This window comes from Perognathus longimembris, chromosome 13 (genome assembly GCF_023159225.1).
Source record: "Perognathus longimembris pacificus isolate PPM17 chromosome 13, ASM2315922v1, whole genome shotgun sequence".
NCBI classification, from domain to species: Eukaryota; Metazoa; Chordata; class Mammalia; order Rodentia; family Heteromyidae; genus Perognathus; species Perognathus longimembris.
In genome coordinates, this window is record NC_063173.1 from 20,338,255 (window position 1) to 20,356,849 (window position 18,595).

Below are 18,595 nucleotides of genomic sequence, written 5' to 3' on the forward strand. Positions count from 1 at the left end.
CCCTTTCTCTCTACTCCATCCTCAATGGCAGAAGCCTGTTGGAGGCTTTTAACGTTCAGATTATTCCACTCCTCTACACACAATCACAGCAAGTGCTTCTCTGCTCATCTGGTATAAACCCCAAGGACGTCTTATGTTCCAGAAAGCCCAATACGCTAGCCTCCACCTCTGTTCTTTCTCTACCGGTGACTCTGGCATATTCCTTCCTTCCCACTCCCTTCCAGCCACCTTCACTACTTCCTATTCCTCACATCCCTCAAACACGCCCCAGGATACACACACCTTTGCCTCTGCCCTTAGTCCTCTTTTCCCAGATGTCAGCTTGGCTCACTTTCTTACTTCATCCAAATCTCTACTCAAATGTTACTTGACTAAAAAATCTTTCTTGTCCACCTTGGTTAAAACACACCCCATTTCCTCTCCACCTTTTTAAAAAATTTCTTAACCAACGGACATGAAATTCTGCATTTGTTTATTTGCACGTTAGCTATTCATATAGAAGAATGTAAGAAAAGACTTTGGTTTATTACTGCATCTACAGCCTCTAGAATAGTGTCCGACCCACAGCAGCTGCTCACCAACACTTGTTGAACGAGTGAACCAATGAATGAACTGTGTAGGCATACAAATGTTTAAGGAAGCTTCACCTACCAAAAAAAAAAAAATGCTCCAGAGGCCCATGGAGGCAGCCACCAGCTTAGCTCGGGGAAGTAAAGGGGATGAGCTTTCCAGTGGGAAAAGCTCATAAGAGACAATATCGTATCAGCTTACTAAAGGAAGAACTGAGAAGCCAGGGCTGTAGAGAGAGCCCAGTGAAACTGTGTACACTGCAAACCTGGGCAGCATGAGAAAGCCTGGGCTGAAGGGAATTGCCAGTAGAATATTTGCTTAAAGAGGAAGTTGGAAAATGACAGGAAATGAGATGGAGAGGCAGGACCAGAGATCAAGGTTTACTCTACCTGGTAAATGATAGGCAACCAAGAAAAGATTTTCAGCAATCTGGGATTATGCTTAGAAAAACTGCTTTATGGACATAAGTAAAATGGATGAGATGGGAGAAGACCCCAGATGGGGAGCTCAATCAGTAGCCCTGGGGTGCAACTCAGATGAGAGATATAGAGGCTGACCTCTAAGAAGGGATGAATGATTGAGATGGAGGGAAAGGAATGGAACCCAATGCATATGAAAGGTAAGAACAAAGAGTTCAGAGAGCTCTAAGGCTCAGCTAGCATCTATGTCCCAAGTGTTCCCAGCCCAGTGTTCTGACCATCAACTCCTTCCCTCTGCGACATGACTTGGCTCATAATCCTCTACACAGTCCTGGGCAACCATTACATGATGCTTGTTTCCTTTTTACACACTGGGGATCAAACACTGGGGATCTCACACATACTAGATGAGCACTTTATGATCAAGCAATGTCCCTAGCCTAATGAATTATTTTTGACAGCCAAGTGTAAACCTGCCATGAAAGAGAAGGTTTTGGTAGGGCAAATTTAGGAGAAATTAATGGATGAGTGAGTTCAAATGGAGATGACCAAACAGCAGCACAAGCTCTGACTTGGCCATCCAGCATCCCTCTTCTTTTCTGTCCTCCCATGTATGACCTGAGAACACAAACTATCAGCTAATGAATTTCCAGTCTCAGGCCCACAGAGTCATTCATCTCTGGGAACTAGGCTTGATACTGAAAAACTGCAACATCTTGATCAGGTGTTTTGTTTCTAAGGTCAATGGACACAGAGGAAGAAACAAGCCAGAAAAGATTTTCAGAAAAAGATAAGCAGGAAAAAAAAGATAAGGGGCCAGGAATATGGCCTAGAGGTAGGGTTGCCTCATATACATGAAGCTCTGGGTTCTATTCCTCAGCGCCACATATATAGAAAAAGCCAGCCGTGGCGCTGTGGCTCAAGTGGTAGAGTGCTAGCCTTGAGCAAAAAGAAGTCAGGGACAGTGCTCAGGCCCTGAATCCAAGCCCCAGGACAGGCAAAAAAAAAAAAAAAAAAAAAAGAGAAGAGAAGAAGATAAACAGAGCTCCTGCTAAACAAGAAGCAAGTGGGGAATCCTGCCCGGGTGTGTTGTGCAGGGACTAATATGTGTCTTTAGGAGAGAGCTATAAGACTTTCTCCTGACAAGGAGAGCCTGCGGGGCATACCAGTTCCCCATCCTCATCAGATGCTCCCTGCAGCCTGCATGATCTCTCCATGCATCATTTAGCCTCTCTGATTGGATGCCCATTTTGGTACACACCCCTGAGGGCCATGCTGTCCACACGCAAGTCTTCCAGTGACAATGAGCCATGTTGTAATGCCTAGGAACCTGCATTAGAGACCACTCAAGGCTATGGTGATACGATGGCTAGGGGCCTACATACAGGACTGCTCAAGACCATGGTGAGGATGCCCCTGATTGCATGCCAGGCTCTTCACTCCCCGCCCCCCCTCACTATGGTACAAGATTCAAGGTAGTTGGTCTCTTTTGAAACTCAGGCTAGAGTTGAATCCATATAGGGAGATATTAAGAGGGCGGCCACATGGATCTGACTGTGGTGTTTAGAGGTGATGGTTGGGGAGGTGATTAGAGTTCGATAAGGTTATCAGGATTGAGCCACCAAGGCAGAATCTTGGTAGCTTTATGAGAGAAGAAGAAGAAAGATGGAGAGTGAGGGAGGGGTTGGAGAGTTCTCTGAGATGCCCTGCAGTGCTTGAGACCCAGCACACAGGAAGGTGGTCGCTGGAGGCAGCCCCTCATCTATGGACCAGAACAGGAAGCCAAACAAACATCTTTTCTTTATAACTTGCACTGTCTGTGGTGGTATACTTAAAAGCAACAAGAAAACTGGAATAAGAAAGGATCTTCTTGTACTCTCTAGCTTATAGCTTTATCTTCTGCACCTTAATGCCTTGACATCTATATTTGAGACACTTCTTCACTTCTTTCAACTCTCTCTTCTCTCTCCCTCTCCTCTCCTTTCTTCTCCCCCTCTCTACCTCCCCATCCTCCTCCCGGTTCCCTCTTCCCCTCCCCTCGTTCCCCCTCTCTTTCTGTCATTCCCTCCTTCATATCCCTGGGCTAGCTCAGCCCCCTCAAATATAGACTCCACATACAACCCTAGGCCTATGTTCATCAGCCTCCTCTTCACTAGGCACCCTTTTGTCCCTTGAATCTTAGCCTGAATTGAGGTGGAAGGAGGTAGGGATGGGAAATGAGGAATTCAGAGGTCACAAACAAGCTTCCAGCTCAACAGACCTAAAGGGATGACACACACAGAGCTGCCTCTCCACCATAAAGAAATGAGTGCTGGGGGCTGTTGGGATTATATGTCCATAACTTGGCTGATCCTTCACTCATTAGTTGGGCAGATTCATAGGGCGTAAAGTGTGAATCTTAGTTCGCATTCTGATTGGTTCCCTGGGAGATAATTTGTTTCTTCCGGGCTCTTTTCAGATTTGAAAGGACAGCACTTTGCGTTTTTGTATTCCACAAGGCTGCCTACTGGGAGACTGGATGGCCAGGGAGCACAGTTTCTAGAAACTGCAGAAAACATCTCCCTCTGGTTTCTGCAAGGAAGCATTTTTTTTTTTTTTTTAAGAAGTGCTTACTGGAAAGAGACCGTGGAGCTCTGGGGATGTAAGCACCGGGTGCGTCTGGGAACAGGTTATAGTTCTGCAGAAAACAACAGCAGAGGAAGATGCTTCAGGCTGGGAAGGGTATTTGGGATGGGAAGGGGAGGATATCTATAGGAAATGACATGTAGGTAAGAAGAGAGATATGGAGGAGAGAGGATTATAAATCTCTGAAACGAATGTGGGTTCGGAGAATCCAACAGTCTCCTTTTGTATGTCTAGCTTGCGTTCACTCAATACACATCACCTGAACAACCATGATGTGAGTCACTGATTGGTGCTGACTGACAGGCACCAGAGGCGGCATGTCTGCTTGGAGATGCTCAAGGCTCAGACTGAGCATGGTGTTTATAGCTTAGGGCACTGGTTAAAGAAGACAGATATTAAAACTAAACAGATGAGGGCTGGGGATATGGCCTAGTGGCAAGAGTGCTTGCCTCCTATACATGAGGCTCTGGGTTCAATTCCCCAGCACCACATATACAGAAAATGGCCAGAAGGGGCGCTGTGGCTCAAGTGGCAGAGTGCTAGCCTTGAGCAAAAAGAAGCCAGGGACAGTGCTCAGGCCCTGAGTCCAAGCCCCAGGACTGGCAAAAAAAAGCCAAAAAACAAAAAACTAAACAGATGAGAGTTCAAATCCTGGCTCAGACACTTACTCACTGTGTAAACTAGAGCCAGTTAGTAATCCCAAGGTCTAATTTATAACATAAATATGCTAATGCCTCAAAATGTCACTGTGATGAATAGAATAAACAAGATAGCAGGTCCTCTACATGACTGCTTTTGTTATTAGCTTACGCACTGCTTTTGTTATTAGCTTACGCACTCAGTCAATATGTATGTACTGCAGACACTGTTTATTTATTTTTTTTTTAAATGTGTACTTTAATAAGTATGAAATACATAAACAAGTTGGTAAGCTTGTGGAGAAGCTGACCAAGTTACATAAATTAGGAGATAGAAGTATCCATCTGTATTTTCTATATTTCATTTTCTCAGGATATTAAGGTTGTTTAAATACAATTTGTAGTTGTCATTTGGAAGTCCTTTATTGTAAAGATAATTCTTTGATGATAAGCAGCAGCCTCAATGATTATTCTGGCCCTCCACGCTGGATAAATTCCATTTCTTCCTGAGAGATAAGTTTCCTTCTGTACTTCTGAGGTAATGTTTTTAATATTGCTGCCGTGTCCGGTGGACCGGGGTGTATTGTGTCTGGTGATTTACTTCCCTTAGCATGCGGGGAGATCAAGGAAGCGTGAGGGGGGAGCCCTGCCGAACTCATAGCTTCCGATGCACTGAGTTTAAGATTGTCTCTTCTGCTAGGGAATCTTATCAATGGAGCATGTGGCTTGACTACCTGGACGACCCTGCTGGCGGACGCCATCTTGCTGCCCATCCTGACCCCAGGCCGGCGGGGCGGCTTCTGGGCCCGAGCGAGCCGAGCCGCGGCGCTCGGGCGAGCGGGCGAGCGGGCCGGGCCGGGGGCAATTAGTAAGCATTTTTTTTTTTTTTTTTGGCCAGTCCTGGGCCTTGGACTCAGGGCCTGAGCACTGTCCCTGGCTTCTTCCCGCTCAAGGATAGCACTCTGCCACTTGAGCCACAGCGCCGCTTCTGGCCGTTTTCTGTATATGTGGTGCTGGGGACTCGAACCTAGGGCCTTGTGTATCCGAGGCAGGCACTCTTGCCACTAGGCTATCTCCCCAGCCCCAGACACTGTTTATTACTATTACTCCAGCCCATGTTCTTCCGTGCTCTCTAAACATTCCCAACCATCTTTTGTCTCCAATTTTTCAATATTTCTGTGACAAGAGAAAGGAACAGAACACTCGCTAATTTAGAATAACAGCATTTACTGACTTGAATAAACAGCCATTCTACCTGCCAAATAGTTTTATTTTTCCCCCACAGGAGAAAAATTGATCTCTCATTAAATCAGTGGGCAGGATGCTTTCTTCCTCAACAGACAGCTGACACCCACCACTGGTGGCCTTCCTGTGTGAATATCTGGCAAGTGACCAGCCACAGAGGTGGTTAGCGTAGACTTGACCTGCACTGCCAGCTGACCTGGTCAGTGCCACTTGTTTGGAATCCTAGCTGAAGACAGAGGCCACCAGCCCAGCTAGGCTCACAGGTCCAGACAAGGCTCAGGTCTGTCCCATTGTCACACAATGGGTGTGTTAGGTGACAGCATAACTCATATTTCAGGCATATATATGTGTACACACACAGAGTCAGAATGGCTGTTTCTAAGCAAAACTGTCCTGCAATAAACCTAGAGTAAATTCTGGCTAAGAAGCAGCTGTGTCTTCCTCCTGTAATCCTAGCTACTCAGGCTTTACAAAAGATCATGGCTGAAGGCCACCCCACACTGAAAAGTACATGAGACCTCATCTCCAAAATAACCAACAAAAAGCCGGGCTGGAGGTGTGGTTCAAGTGGTAGAGAACCATCTGAATAAGCAAACTGAGTGATCCCAAGGCTCTAAGTTCAAACCCCAGTACCACACAAAATACAAATAAAGTATGGTGAATAAGCAACTAAAACCATTCTTGAGAGCTTGTTTGGAGGTTCTGGCAGCAGGGACAGCTGCTTGTACCCTTGACTGAAGGCCTGTCCTCCTTTATCAGGGATGGTCATCCCCTTTGACTGAACATGCAGCTTCAGGAGGGAAGGACATGGAATGGTGAGGGAGGAAGGGGACACCCGCCCTGCCAGCCAGATCAGCCAAATCAACCCTGGCGATCAATGGGGTGACAGATGTCACAGCCGGATTGCCATTCTTTATCTGACTTAGGTAACCATAACCCCTCTGTATATCACCTTACTGTAACAATAATTAAATGAAATAAAAAACTATTCTTGGCACAAATGGAACATTTGAAAACAGGCAGAATGGGAGTTTGGCCTGCTGTCAGGAGTGTGAATTCCCAAATACTTCCCCATTGCTACAGTTCTGAAAACAAGGTCCTCAGATATAGAGTCACAGATGGAATGATGTGCCATCCCCACCTTACAAGGCCAAAGAATGTGACTAGCACACTAACAATGTCACTACTCCCTGCTCTAGGGGAACCCACCTTGATTGTTTTTCTTCTCCTCTTACCAGTGAAGCACAAGAAGTAGTGATCACCTCAGAGCCTCACACTGCCAAGGGAGATCTGGGCCCTGTCTAGGGTGAGGGAAGACAGCACAGCTCTTGTATGAGGTATACACTCTATCCACGTAAAGCCACGTCTGTGATCATAGCCTCCAAACAGCAGCAGATCCTGCCCTGCCTGGCAGAAACACTAGGCAGATGTGTATGTGGTATTGCTGTTCTTGAAGTTACTATGAGCCCTAAAAGTCTAAGGGTAAAGAGGAGGAAGAAGTTCAACAGCTGTTAACTGGCATGTAAAAGCCCATGAATGGGATTCATCATACATTCAGACACTGCATCATACCCCTCATTACTTTCACTTAGGGTTTGAAGGCAATCCAGCAGTGGGTAGCAGGCTTCTGTGAGGATGGGGCCCAAGTGGTATGATCCCCCATCTCTTTTACCACTCACTCATTATTCATGCAGTCTGCACAGCTGTGAACAATCGGATGCATCCAAGAGAAAATAGTTTACAAATGGGAAAATACTGGGCAGGAAGAATTATTTAAAATCTGTTTATCAAATTTTACAGCCATTGCACCTTCAGTAGCAGAACTGAAACTGTTAAACCCACAATTCTGCAACCACCAATAAATCAGGCTACTGTCATTTCCCCATGTTTCTTTCCAGAAGGGGAAATGTCTCTCCCAGAACTAAACCATAAAGATAACATTTGTGTCTTTACTGGGACAGAACAAGGTAAGTGCCCTCCCGCCCCTCCCCAAAAAAGAGAGTTGAAGTATTTGAATATTTGGAGAGAAACTGGTCCACGTTGGACCTATTGGTAAAAGACGATTGCAAAAAGAAAGTTGAGCTGGCCTTCCCAGGACCAATTCAGGGAGATGGAGCTGTACTCAATGGCTTCTGCTGGCGAGATCAGCCCTGTGTCAAACCAGGCCATCTTAGCTGGCTTCTGTTTAGACACACAATTCCTCTAGCTGGTTTATCCTGCTTCCATGTTTTCCAAGGATCCTTATGACTCCAGAAGATCTGCTAGCACAGAGACTGTGCCAGTCTCGCTGACTAAAAGCTTGAATCCTCATTGTCATAATCTCTCAAGAGAAATCGAGTCACTGTTATTGCCACAGTTACGTAGGATTCATTATGAACCCAAGGCTGTTACATAGATCTACTCATTTTAATCCTCATGATGAAGCGTGGGAATAGATATTAGCCTGACTTCACTTGTGCAGATGAGTGCACTTGTTCACTTGTGCAGAATGACAAAGGTAAGTAATTTGCCCACACATAGATAGCAGAAAGGCAGAGGTAGGATGTGATCCTACAGCCAGGCTGAAAGCCGGAGCTACCCCCAAGATACACAGCCTTTCTCCTTATGGCTTTGGTTTTGTGTTGTTTCTTTGGTGATAAAGTGGACATGCTATAAAATCTATCACCTTTCCCTGTCTTTTCCCCCCTTGAGTCAGTAGAAATAAGTGTTTTTGCACTATAGTGCAACAATCACCCACATCCATCTCTCTTCAGAACTTTACCATCATCTGACCTAAGTGGCATCACCCCTCCCCTCTGTCCCTGGTAATTCTTACAGTTTCTGCCTCTGAGAATTTGCCTTCTAGGCATCTCACATAAATGAAGTACTATGATGCCCACCCTTTTATGTCTGGATTGTCACACAGAGCATCATATTCCCAAAGCCCATCCATACCGAAGCAAGTGTCAGAACCACAGTCCTTTGTAAGACTGAATTGGGCTCTATTGCAGGAGCATACCACACTTTGTTTATCCATTTGATCCACTTGAGGGTTGGATGGCTCTCATCATTTTATTATAGATCATGGCTTCTGCGTTTTCATTCCTTCCTCTGCACCTTGCTTCTGAGGAGAGGAAGCATCCTCAGAAGGGTGGGGCAGGCATCCCTGTTTCACACATTCGTATTTCTCTTAGTAAGGCAATACACAGGGACTCTCCTATTTACTTCAGTCCCTCTATAATTAATTGGTTATTGTAAGGACAGGTTCAATCAACCGCAGCTTCCCATATGTATAATCCTGGCTAATTGGAAGGTTTTGATTGGGAAGACTGCAGTTTGAGACCCATTCAGGCAAAAAATTCATGAGAACCCCATCTCAAGGTGTTATGCACTGTCATCCTAGCGACATGGGAAGCTGGGGTTGGAAAGCATGCAATTTCAGGCCAGGCCAGGCAAACTAAGTTCAAGAGAACCCATCTCAACTGATACAAACTTGGGTGTGATGTCATTATCACATAATGGTCATCCCAGTTGTGGAGATAAACATAAATAGGAGAATCACAATTCAGGCTGGTCAAGACAAAAATATAAGTTCTTTTTTTTTTTGCCAGTCCTGGGGCTTGAACTCAGGGCCTGAGCACTGTCCCTGGCTTCTTTTTGCTCAAGGCTAGCACTCTGCCGCTTGAGCCACAGCGCCACTTCTGGCCGTTTTCTATATATGTGGTGCTGAGGAATCGAACCCAGGGCTTCATGTATACGAGGCAAGCACTCTTGCCACTAGGCCATATTCCCAGCCCTGTAAGTTCTATATAAAAATTGGCAAATAATCTGAGGTCTGGGGGTTTACACCTATAATCCTAGCTACTTGGGAGGCTGAGACCTAAGGATAGAGGTTTGAAGCCAGCCAGGGCAGACAAATCCATGAGAATTTTCTCTCCAATTAACCAGTAAAAAGCCAATCTAAAAATGTGGCTCAAAATAGTAGAGCACCAGTTATGAGTGAAAAAACTAAGCAAGACCATGAGGTTCTGAGTTCATGCCTCAGTTAATATTCACACACACACACACACACACACACACACACACACACACACACACACAGCAAAAAAGGATAAGGGAAGTGGGCATGGCCCAAATGTATAGTACCTGCCTAGCAAGTGGGAAGGTCTGAGTTCAAACACTAGTACTAAAGAGGTGGGGGGGGGGGGTGGGAGAAGAGGAGGAAGAGAGAACAACCTCTCTCAATTCTACATCTCTAAGCATTGACAAAACTGAGTCTTTAGGTCTTGAAATTGAGGGGCCCCATCTGGTTAGTCTATACAGTTCTGGATGCAGCCTTCCCCATGACTGACAGGTTCATGCATGCTTCTGTGAGTTGCTTTTCTGTACCATTTATATTTCCATGAGTGCAGCGTATTCTTTGTATACTTAGCCGCTAATAAGCATTTACCATATGTTGAGAGCCATGCTTAGCACTTTTCAAATACAGTCCTTTCTTAGTATCCTTGAGGGATTTCTTCCAGGACTTCTCATGCTACTCAAATCCTTAGATGCTCAAATCTCTTGTTTAAAATGACCAAGATAGGCAAGTGGGTAGGCTCAGTGGTAAAGTGCCTGCCATATGTGAGTCCCTGCATTCAGTCCTCACCCCAACGTAAAATAAAAGCCAGAGTATTTACATTTAACATACACATCTTTCCATTTACTTAAGAGACTCTCTATATTATCTACATCTAACACAATGTAAGTGCTATTAAATAATTGTTACATACTATGTTGTTTAGGGAATAGTAACATAAAAATCTTTAGAAATGCAGTTGGTTGTTTTTTTCTCTGTGGTTGGTTGAATTGCAAATTCTACAGTCAGAGGACTGACTGTATTATTTCATTTAATTCTGAAAATTATCCTGTACCTATAAATATTATTAGTCCCTTAATAGATTAGAGAAGCAAATGAATTCCCCCCATCATATAACTTGTAGCAACAGATGGTAAAATAATATTCTGTCATATAGATGTACAATAATAATTTGCTTAACTGTTGAGTAAAAGGTCTTGTTCAACTCAGGAAGAAATACTTTCATATACATAGCTTTATCTTTCTTTGGTGTTAGTTCCTTAGGTGATAGTTCCAGGGTGTTCTTACTAAATCAAACACTATAAACATATTTTGTGGCTCTTGATTGATAAAATGTTTTCCAAAAAGGCCAAGAGGGATAGTCATTCCATAGTTTCATGCCAAGGATCCATGGTTGGTGAAATTATAAATCAGGGGAGCGAATATTTAAGACATCTTATCTCTCTATGTTGTATGAGTTGGTTGGTTTAGTTTCAGTCTAACCCCCTTGGTCTAACCTAAGTAGACCCAATCTGTCTTGTAGGCCTAACTCCTACATTTCTCTGGTAAGGTTCTTAGTTCAATCCCCAACCCACTTCTCTCCCAAACACCCACTCACCCTCACACCAGCTATGCCTAGGGCATAAAGAAAAGGAAGAAGAAGGGAATTCTTATACCAAGTTCTTTTTTTTTTTTTTTTTTTTTTGGCCAGTCCTGGGGCTTGAGCTCAGGGCCCGAGCACTGTCCCTGGCTTGTTTTTGCTCAAGGCTAGCACTCTGCCACTTGAGCCACAGTGCCACTTCCAGCTTTTTCTGAGGAATTGAACCCAGGGCTTCATGTATGCAAGGCAAGTACTCTACCACTAGGCCATATTCCCAGCCCCTATACCAAACTCTTAAGCCAGAGTTTCTGGGGAATTTGACCTAAGGAGCAGTGGATAAGGTGGGGCAGGTGTTCGGAGTGCTATGTACAAGGATGCTCTTAGGGGTGGTATTGACCACAGAAGTGATTACACAACCTAAACATCCAGAAATGCTGGGTTGCAAGTAAACTACAATGAACCATAGACTGAAAACCATAGAAGTATACAATGATTACATAAATGTGTACTTATTGATAAATGGGAGAAGAAAATTACAGAACATTTAATATAATCACAGTTTGGACATATGAGAGAGAGAGAGGGAGAGAGAGAGAAAGAGCAAGAGAGAGAGCAAGAGAGAGAGAATGAGATGAGAGAATCAACAACCAAAACAAGCTGGAAGGATAGACACCCAAGTGTTTCCTTAGGAACACAGGAGTAAGGATGATATTTTCCCCTCAAACCTATTTTCTAATTTGCATATATTACTTATGTCATCTTTTTAAAAAACTTGGGTGTGGAGAATTGGAAAGAATGAGAGTGAAAGTGTGTGTTTCCAACAATGTGGCAGGTGGGTGGGAGCGGGTGGGGGGCTGGGGGCTTGCCAGGGACCCTCTGTCCTCAGCCCTGATACATACGAGCCACTCCACCTGCTCCTCAGCCCGGCCTCTCCTCAATGTATGCTGAGGAGAAAAGGGCCCACACAAGCTCTTCCCTCTGCAAATGGCTATAAAAAGCAAAATGATTTAGGATTCCATGCATTTCTACCTACTCTAACATATGCTGAACATTTCTTTTGTATGCTTTTGTTAAAAATGCTTCTTAAATGAGCTGGTGCCCATATGCCCCAGGAACCGAAAATGTGGCTAGGGAGGCTGGCACAGGCCATGTTGCTATAATTCACTTCCGTGGGTTTCTAATGAGCTCAGTTAACAACAGAGGGAGCGTTCCAGGCCAAACCATGATGCAGACGGCAGACCTAGAATGAGGAAAGAACCTTCTTTTCCCTGGGCAGCCATAGCAAAGAAGGAGGAAAAAATGAAGTACTTACCATCAACTAAACAATTTTAAACAGAGTTTTTGTTGGGTCGTGTGTGTGTGTGTGTGTGTGTGTGTGTGTGTGTGTGTGTGTATTAGTCCACTATAAATAATGACAGGTGGTTGCTGATTTAGGAACCTTTAGCACTATGTTATTATAGGCACATATCTGAAATCATAGCTACTTGTAGGGCTGAGATCTCAGGATCATGGTTTGAAGCCAGCCCAGGTTAAAAACACAGTGAGGCTCTTACCTCCAATTAACCAGCAAAAAGCCAGAAAGGGAGGTGTGGCTCAAGTGGTAGAGCACCGATCTTGAGGGGGAAAATATCCAAACACGAGAACAAGGCCCTGTGTTCAATCCCCAGTACTGGTACAAAAAAGAAGAAGGAGGAAGGAAGAGAAGAGGGAGGAAGAGAAGGAGAAGGAGAAGAAAAGAAGTAGAAGGAGAACAACAGCAGCAACAACAACAACAAGAGCAGCAGCAGCAGCCAAGGATAAACAGAGCTGGATATGAATTTCTGAAGCCCACCAGCTTGGTAATGTTGTAAAGTTCACTGAATCTTTGCTGTGCTGTTTCCTTGTCTGTCCACTGGGAATGGCCATAATGAAACCTCTCTCCTGGGATCATTGTGAAGATTGGATAAGATAGTACCCAAAAAGCAGCTGGCAGAGCCCCTGGCACACACTTCTAGCTCTGTCAATACAATTGCTGTACTTGCTGTAGTTACCAATTTGCCAGTGACAGGCAAGTAGGTTGAGACATGTGTTACAGCAGAGGAAGTTCTTGGACTGGTAAGAAGACCCTGATAGGAAGACACATGAAAGCTCCTCCCACAGGCATGGAGACATCAGGAAAGCATGGCATCAGATTGGGAACTGAAGATGTAGTATGAAAAGTCATAGGAAGGGAATGAACATGGAGAGGAGCAGGGGAGATACAAAAGTCTGGATGTCCACTCAGAAGGAAGTATGTGTTCACAAAGTCAAATTTGCTTACATCCTTGCACCAACACTACCTTGCTCCATCCTTGCTATTAGCATCTCTATTTTGTTAAGGACAAAGCAGAAGTCAAGTTCATTTGTCCAATGCCATACAATTTGTAAGTAACAGTACCACACTGCCTTGGTACGAAGAGGCCCTTCAGCACCTCCTTTAACTCCAGGAGTTTGCTGTGGCATCCTGGAGGTGGTAGCCGTTGCTCAGCAATGTAAGCAAACCTCTCTAACAAGCTTGGAGAGCTCTTCTCAGAGGACACGAAGATGATTAAGATCTGGCTATTATCCTCGGGAAGCCTGTAGCCTGTCAAGAAAAGGAAATTGATAAGCCATATTGCCAGACAGATTCTGACAAGTAATGAAGTAGAAATTAGGAAATTACTCATGGATTTCCAGGCTTCCTCAAGTAGAAACCCACCTGAGACAGAAGGAAGATACTTCAGGTTGCTGAGTGTTTGCAGAAGGAATGAATAGGAAAATATATGAGGAGTGCATGGCTACCACAGGACTCAGAAGTGATGAGCAGAGTTCAGGTGCCAGAGCCTAAGAAATACAATGGAGGGCCAAGTATGAAGGATCAGGGGTGCCATGCTGAGCAGATAGGACTTTCTTCTAAAGCCATTTGGGAATCATTGATGATTTTTGAGGGCTGAAAATGGAAAATACTTGCCCAGCATGTGTGAGACCTTGAGTTTGACCCAGGACCCAGCAGCAAAAGAAAAGACAGTTGAGGAAACAGAGGTCTTGGTTTATTCTGTATGTTAGGAAGGCTTGAACATAGATGGAATGTGGAGAAGATTTTGCTGAGGTGCTATGGTTAGAACTTGGGGACTGGCTGTGGTCTCGAGAAAGAGCTAATGAGTCAGGCCCTGGTGGTTCATTCTTGTAATTGTATCTACTGGGAGGCTACGGTTTGAGGATTTCAGTTTAAAGCCATCACTCACTGAAAAGTCCACAAAACTCTTATCTCCAATTAACCAGCAAAAAGCTAGTATGGGTATGATTTAAGTGGTCGCGCATTAGCCTTGGAAAAAAAAAAGCTAAGCAGAGTTTGAGGCCCTGAGTTCAAACCCTAGTACCACCCCTTTCCCCCCACCAGGCTAAGGAAGCCCTGAGTCTCCCTTCTTTGCCTCAGTAGCTCTAACACACACACACACACACACACACACACACACACACACACACACACACACACTCACTGTCCTCTGGCTCATTAACTGAGTCTACCTTCTCTGCCTCTGGAGCATTACTTGTGTTCCAGGGATGGATGGATGCTTAGCAGGCTGTGTGGACACTCTACTCTGATGCCAGACAAGAGGGCCAGGCCCAGAGTGAGCAGAAATAGGAAAAGAGCCACAGTACTGGGCACCTACGTCCCAGCGCCTAGGTCCTATTGTCTCCTTGCTCCTTGTCAAACATGGCTGTGCTTAGTTTTTGTGGAATAGAGAGCAGGTAGAAAGTGATTTGCAACTACTATTTTCTGCCCCAGGCATATCACTCCCTCTGTGCTCCAAGACACATGGCAACTCTCTAAATAATATTTTTTTTGGTTAGTTGTGGGGCTTGAACTCTGGGCCTGGGCGCTGTCTTGAGCTTTTCAGCTCAAGGCTAGAGCTCTACCACTGGAGCCAATGCACCACTTCTGGTTTTCTGGTGTTACTTAGAGATAAGAGTCTCACAGACTTTACTGCCCGGGCTGGCTTTAAACCGTGATTCTCATATCTCAGCCTCCTGAGTTAGCTAGGATTACAGGCATAAGCCACTGGTGCCCAGCCCCCCCCCCCAAATACTTTTGAATAGTTTGATTGATTGGCCAGTTGGCTAATTGAAGGACTGGCAATTTAGTAAATTATGAATTATTAGGATTGTATTACTAACATCCTACCTTAAAAGGAAAAGTATCCCTTATCATTATTGAAATGGCACAAGAATGATCATATGCACTCTGCTACTTGAGCTACTTCTCAAGCTCCTTTTGCTTTTAGATTTTTTTGTTTGTTTGTTTGTTTGTTTTTTTGGCCAGTCCTAGGCCGTGAACTCAGGGCCTGAGCACTGTCCCTGGCTTCTTTTTTGCTCAAGGCTAGCACTCTGCCACTTGAGCCACAGCGCCACTTCTGGCCATTTTCTGTATATGTGGTGCTGGGGAATCGAACCCAGGGCCTCATGTATACGAGGCAAGCACTCTTGCCACTAGGCCATACTCCCAGCCCCAGATTTTTTTTTTTTTGATAGGCTCTCACTTTTTATCTGAGAAGTCTGGGATAGTTATCTTTCCACCTATGCTTCCTCAGTAGCTGGGAAAACAGATATACAGCACTATGTTCAGCTTCTTAATTGAGATGAGGTATTAATAACTTTTTTCTGGACTGTCCTTGTTTGTACCACAGGCCTTCCAATTTTCACTCCCTGAGTAGCAGAGATTGTAAGTGTGAGCCACTGTGCTAGACTAACAAGGAGATTTTAACAATGTATCTAAGACTGTAAAGAGCATTGATGGAAAAAATCTGAGATAAAAGTTCCAGTTCTCCACACACTGTATACAGGCTAATGGGCTGCACTCCACATGCTGATAGCAGAAAGAAAGAGGCACCTGACTGTCTCTAAGTTGTGTGTTTCCCTCTAGAAAAAACACACTGAATTAACAAACTTCTTCACAAGCCTATGAAATACATCCTTGAAACAGAAAACCCACCTGCTACACCCTTCAGCTAATTTCTTAGGGTACTCAGTGGTTTTTTTTTTTATTCCAGTTTTTTTCAGTAAGTTTTTTTTTTTTTGCCAGTCCTAGGGCTTGAACTCAGGGCCTGAGCACTGTCTTTGGCTTCATTTTGCTCAAGGCTAGCACTCTAACACTGGAGCGACTGCACCACTTCTGGCTTGTTCTATATATGTGGGGTTAAGGAATAGAACCTAGGGCTTCATGTATGCGAGGCAAGCAGTCTACCACTAGGCCATATTCCCAGCCCCTTTCAATAAGTTTTAAAACCTTTCATTTTTTGACTAGTTCAAACAACAGCCATAAATTAAATTCCTAAGGTGATTGTGTTCAGGATGAGAGAGAGATACCTATGTCATGTCTCTCAGCCAGTGGGGGACAGTGCTTCTGAAATTTCCATGCCTAGGGGATCTTGTTCAAAAGGAAATGTTGCTGAGTGCCCATGGCTCATGCATATAGTCCGAGGTATTCAGGAGGCTGAGATCTCAGGATCACAGTTCAAAGCCAGCACAGGCAGAAAAGTTTGTGAGACTCTTATCTCCATTTACCTAGCAAAAAGCTGGAAGCAGAGCTATGGCTCAAGTGGTAGAATGCCAGCCTTGAGTAGAAAAGCTCAGCGGTAGCACCCGGGCCTGGAGTTCAAGGCCCAGTACTGGTACACACACACACACACACACACACACACAGAGTTGGTTCTGATTCAGATCTTGAATGGTACCCAACAATCTTCATTTCTAACCAGTGCCCAGGTGGTGGCAGTGTTGTTGGTCCTCTGATCGTACTTTGAGTTGTGAGAACACAGAAGACGCAGAGAAAAATCACGAATAAATCCAACATTATTCCGTAGCAACCCTACGTGCCACAGAGGCAGCTTGGTATGGGAGGAGGTAAAGGGAGACCCAGAGCTTCAGAGTTGGACAGATTTGATTTTAAATCCCAGTTTCCTCATTCACTGGTTTCTCTGAGCCCTAACTTCATTCTTTGGAATTAAATTAGGCAATGCACACAAGGAATGTGGCACAGAGACTGAGGCAGAGAAATGGCTCCAGCAGCAGCAGCTATCCACGTTACTTCTGGAAATAATAACAACAAGAAGATGTTTTGATTTCCCTGTGGACTCCAAGGCAGCATTGGTGGACATAGTCCAGCTGCTATCATTTATGAAGTACCTGCTGCAGGCATCCTGGTAGTTCCACTGCTTTCTCCACCACCAATTCCTTTGAAAAAGCCTGGCCCATGCCTTGCTGCTCAGTAGCTCACTTTATCTCCACCTTATCTAGAGTAGCAGTGTTGGCTGTTCAATCCTTGAACCTTAGAAGAGAGTAACTCAGAAAAGAATCCAGGCAGGCATTTTCACAACTTACTGTAACATCATTCTTCCCAAGCTGTTTCCAAATGCCTGCCCTGGAGACGGCTCACACTGGTATGGTCTAGGGAGGAAGAGAAACTATACTCTCGAACCATCTTTGCATTTTGTCCCCTTCTTCCAACTCCATCTTGCCCAATAAAGGTCAGCTTTCTGCCAAATCTCAGAACTGATCTGTTCTTTGTCCAGGAGAATGTAAGTTATTTAAAAGAAAAATATCTTTTTCCTCTGCTAGATCACAGAAGCCTAGCATAGTTCTGTCGCATCATAGATGTGCAGTGATTTTCTTTTTTGCCAGTCCTGGGGCTTGAACTCTGGGCCTGGGTCTGTCCCTGAGCTTATTTTGCTCAAGGCTCATGCTCTACCACTTGAGGCATAGCGTCACTTCCAGCGTTTTAGGAGAGTTCTTTGGCAAGAAGAGTCTCACAGACTTTCCTGCCTTGAGCTGGCTTCAAACCTTGGCCCTTAGATCTCAGCCTCCTGAGTAACTGGGATTATAGGCGCGAGCCACTGGTACCCAGCTAAATAATTACTTTAAAAATAATAATGTGTGCTATTCCAGAGAGATGGATGTGATGAAATAGCAGAAACATTGAATGTGGAATTAGAGCCCAATGCAGTGGCTCATGCCTGTAATCCCAGCTACTCAGGAGGCTAAGATCTGACGATCAAGGTTCCAAGCCAGTCCAGGAAGAAAAGTCTGTGAGGTTCTTTTCTCTAATTAGCCACCAAAAAGCCAGAGTGGAGATATGGTTCAATAGTAGAGTACTAGCCCTGAGAGAAAGAGCTACAGGACTGTGCCTAGGCCCTGAATTCAAGCCCCAAGTGTTGGTAGACACACACACACACACACATACACACAGGAATTAGAATGGATATTGTCCCATCCTACCACTTTTAGCTGATATGTACATATGTACGGTGTGTCACCTTGAGAAAGTCACCCACCCTTCTGAGCCTAATACATACCTATTCTGCAGTTAAGTAACATAATGTATATAAAGTACCTGATACATGGTTCTAGAAGCTGAGTATTCAGTCCTCCCCTGTACCATTTGATATTATCACACTTTAAAATCACACAGACACTTAAAAATAGATGAATTGCAGAGATCTTTTGGACTATCTCCAAGTTAGAAAAATAGCCTTTGTTCACCAGATATTTAAATTGTGCCTATATATGCACCAAGACCCAGGAACATATATGAATCTGACACTGACAAAGGCAGAGCCTGTGGAAATGCCAACCTCTCCGCTATAAATCTGCTCTGGGGGAGGAGAGCAGCGTTGCCAGGAGATTT

General features: G+C 44.5%; 1 protein-coding gene across 1 annotated transcript; it reads right to left on the bottom strand.

Annotated features, from left to right (window-relative positions):
- Nucleotides 1-4,497: 4,497 nt before the first annotated feature.
- On the bottom strand, nt 4,498-5,074 carry LOC125362078 (alpha-ketoglutarate dehydrogenase component 4-like). Its single transcript, XM_048360733.1, has one exon. The coding sequence runs from the start codon at nt 5,023-5,025 to the stop codon at nt 4,720-4,722; it is 306 nt and encodes a 101-aa protein (XP_048216690.1). The 5' UTR covers nt 5,026-5,074; the 3' UTR covers nt 4,498-4,719.
- Between the last annotated feature and the right edge of the window lie 13,521 nt (nt 5,075-18,595).